General features: G+C 40.9%; 1 protein-coding gene across 1 annotated transcript in view; it reads left to right on the top strand.

Moving 5' to 3' along the window:
• Window positions 1-2,385, top strand: part of LOC126394362 (calcium-binding protein 7) — a 44,533-nt gene that overhangs the window by 33,650 nt on the left and 8,498 nt on the right. The window contains exon 4 of the mRNA XM_050051136.1: window positions 1,069-1,219. Within this exon, the coding sequence (XP_049907093.1) occupies window positions 1,069-1,219 (151 nt within the window). The remainder of the gene's footprint in view (window positions 1-1,068; window positions 1,220-2,385) is intronic.

Here is a 2,385-nt window from a genome sequence, read left to right as displayed (position 1 = left end):
ACCCTAACCAAGTGGTTTTTGTGCCTAAACCTAACCAGACCTTAACCACAGGGCATCATGATGATTTCGGAACGGACTTTGGAACAACGGGTTTAATATTGTCGGAACAATGGGATGTCGAACCAATGGGCAGTTCCCGAAGGTTGCGTCCTTCAAAGGCTGTAGCCCCTGAATTGAGACACAGCTTATTTGCTGACAATCAGCAGCTCCTGTCATTCAACGCAGGGTTGACTGACCATCTCCATGAGCCGTTCCCCTGCCCTTTCTGCTCGGTTAGCACAAGCTAACACAGCAAAACATGATTTCATCCGTGCTTGTCATATTTTGCAGCTTGGGTAGAAGCACAACTACAGCAGTTATCAAACACAGATCTCACACTGATACCAAAACGGCTCGACTTTGTCGTTAAACCTTTTAATAACTGTAAGGTAATGTTAGCTGTGTGACGTTAACTGTTAGCCCTGTCGCTGTATGTATAACTCTTTACTACCAGACACAGGGCTCACACTCCCTGTAGCAGTAGCTCTAAAATCTTACCTGTTTTAAAAAGTCAAATTTGCAGTTAAGTCGCAGTTATTGGACAAAATTGCAAGGTACAGGTATTGGCTAAATTTGCGTTAATTGTTGTAATCACAACATCCTGGAGGGACTGTTTATACTGCAGTATCACTACTTTTACTTTAGTGAACAGTCTATTTCCACTTCTGCATAATGCAATGGTATTATTTATTAAAACATAATATTCTAAGGTCCCTGATATGTGATACAATATCAGCATTTTAAATATTAACATCGCAAGTGAACAAACGAGGAAATGGGCCGTTGAATTTTAAGTGGATGTCAACTCAGTCAAAAGTTTAACACAACTATTCATACTCAATTTCCGTAATCTGATTAAATTTATACTGCATGAAATGTTTTCTGTACACGGCTGTTATTGTTCACCTTCCTTTTATGTGTTATGTGTGTGTGCTTAAATGCCTGTCTTTGTATTTAGTGTGTGTCTGTGGTATCGTGTCCACCAGCCTGCGTCCATGTTAATGTTTAGTTATGCATGTCTATCTCCAGTGTGACATGCAGAAGTTAACGGTGGAAGAGCTGAAGAGGCTCCTCTACGACACCTTCTGCGACCACCTGTCCATGAAAGACATCGAGAACATCATCATGACTGAGGAGAACCACATAGAGAACCCTGAGGACTGCCAGGTGGATATAGACAGTAAGGAAGAACCTCCTATACCTTCACTGACTTCTAATGTTTATGTGCATCTGGTGATATAGTGCAGCAAAGGTCCAGGCTGGATTTAAACCGGGGGTCATTTTATGTGATGACTTCTGATTGTTAATTTTCCCAGGGACCACCTTCCCAAAAAACACAACATGACAAAAAAGGGATAAAAATAAACTGGGCTGTAAATATGTAATGCCACTGTGAGCTGTTAATGCTGTGAAGACTTTCTGTTGTGCCTAAAGCTTGTCCCTTTTCCTCAGAAAATATTCTTTTGACGTACCAACACATTTGGGGTGTGTTGTTTTTTGTGTCTCTGGAGCCTCGATGGTTTTAGCGCCTCATTTGACAGGATTTACCACACTCAACACACTGAGCTTTCGGCTCAGCATCACTGCCTGCTATTATGAATCCAAATTTAATATTTTCAGGATCATGTTTCCTCATTGCAAGCTTTGGAGCTTTTTACTGGTGCAGGGATGCGTCCTAGGCAATGCTAGGTAGCTAGGAGTGGCAAAATACTTTTTTGCGTGGTGATATTAACACTTCTCTGGTCAGTGAGATTTTAATTTGATCGTACTAATATTTGTAAAGTCTTAAAACACAGATAGATATACATGTAACTTAATTTAAATTTTTATTTAACCAGCAGTACCTATACAGTCCATTAGATGGCACTGTGAGGAGCACTGGGTAAGAACCACTGCTTTAAGATGCAAGCAGCATCTCTTCTTAAAGTTGCATCAGAGGTGATATACCTTGCTTCTAGAGGCCATCACAAGCCACGAGTGATGGGTGAAAATGAATGAATGGATATTTTTTGATGACTCATAACCAGAGATGGGACCAAGTCACACATGTGCAAGTCTCAAGTAAGTCTCAAGTCTTAACCTTCAAGTCTCAAGTAAGTCCCAAGTCATTTTTTCTTGGGCAAGTCAAGTCAAGTCACGTCACAGGTTATGTCAAGTCAAGTCAAGTCCAAGTCAAGTCACCTTATTATTGTAATTTTACCTGCAGAATCTGATCTTAATAAAGTGAAAAGACAAGATATAAGTAACTGTCAGTAAACATTGACTTCATCGCTGCAATGTTTACTTTGCAGGGAGGACCCCCATGCATGAGCGCACGCGCACACACACACACACACTAACCAAGGC

The sequence above is a fragment of the Epinephelus moara genome, chromosome 8 (genome assembly GCF_006386435.1).
Source record: "Epinephelus moara isolate mb chromosome 8, YSFRI_EMoa_1.0, whole genome shotgun sequence".
NCBI classification, from domain to species: Eukaryota; Metazoa; Chordata; class Actinopteri; order Perciformes; family Serranidae; genus Epinephelus; species Epinephelus moara.
This window is presented reverse-complemented; position numbering and strand designations above follow the sequence as displayed.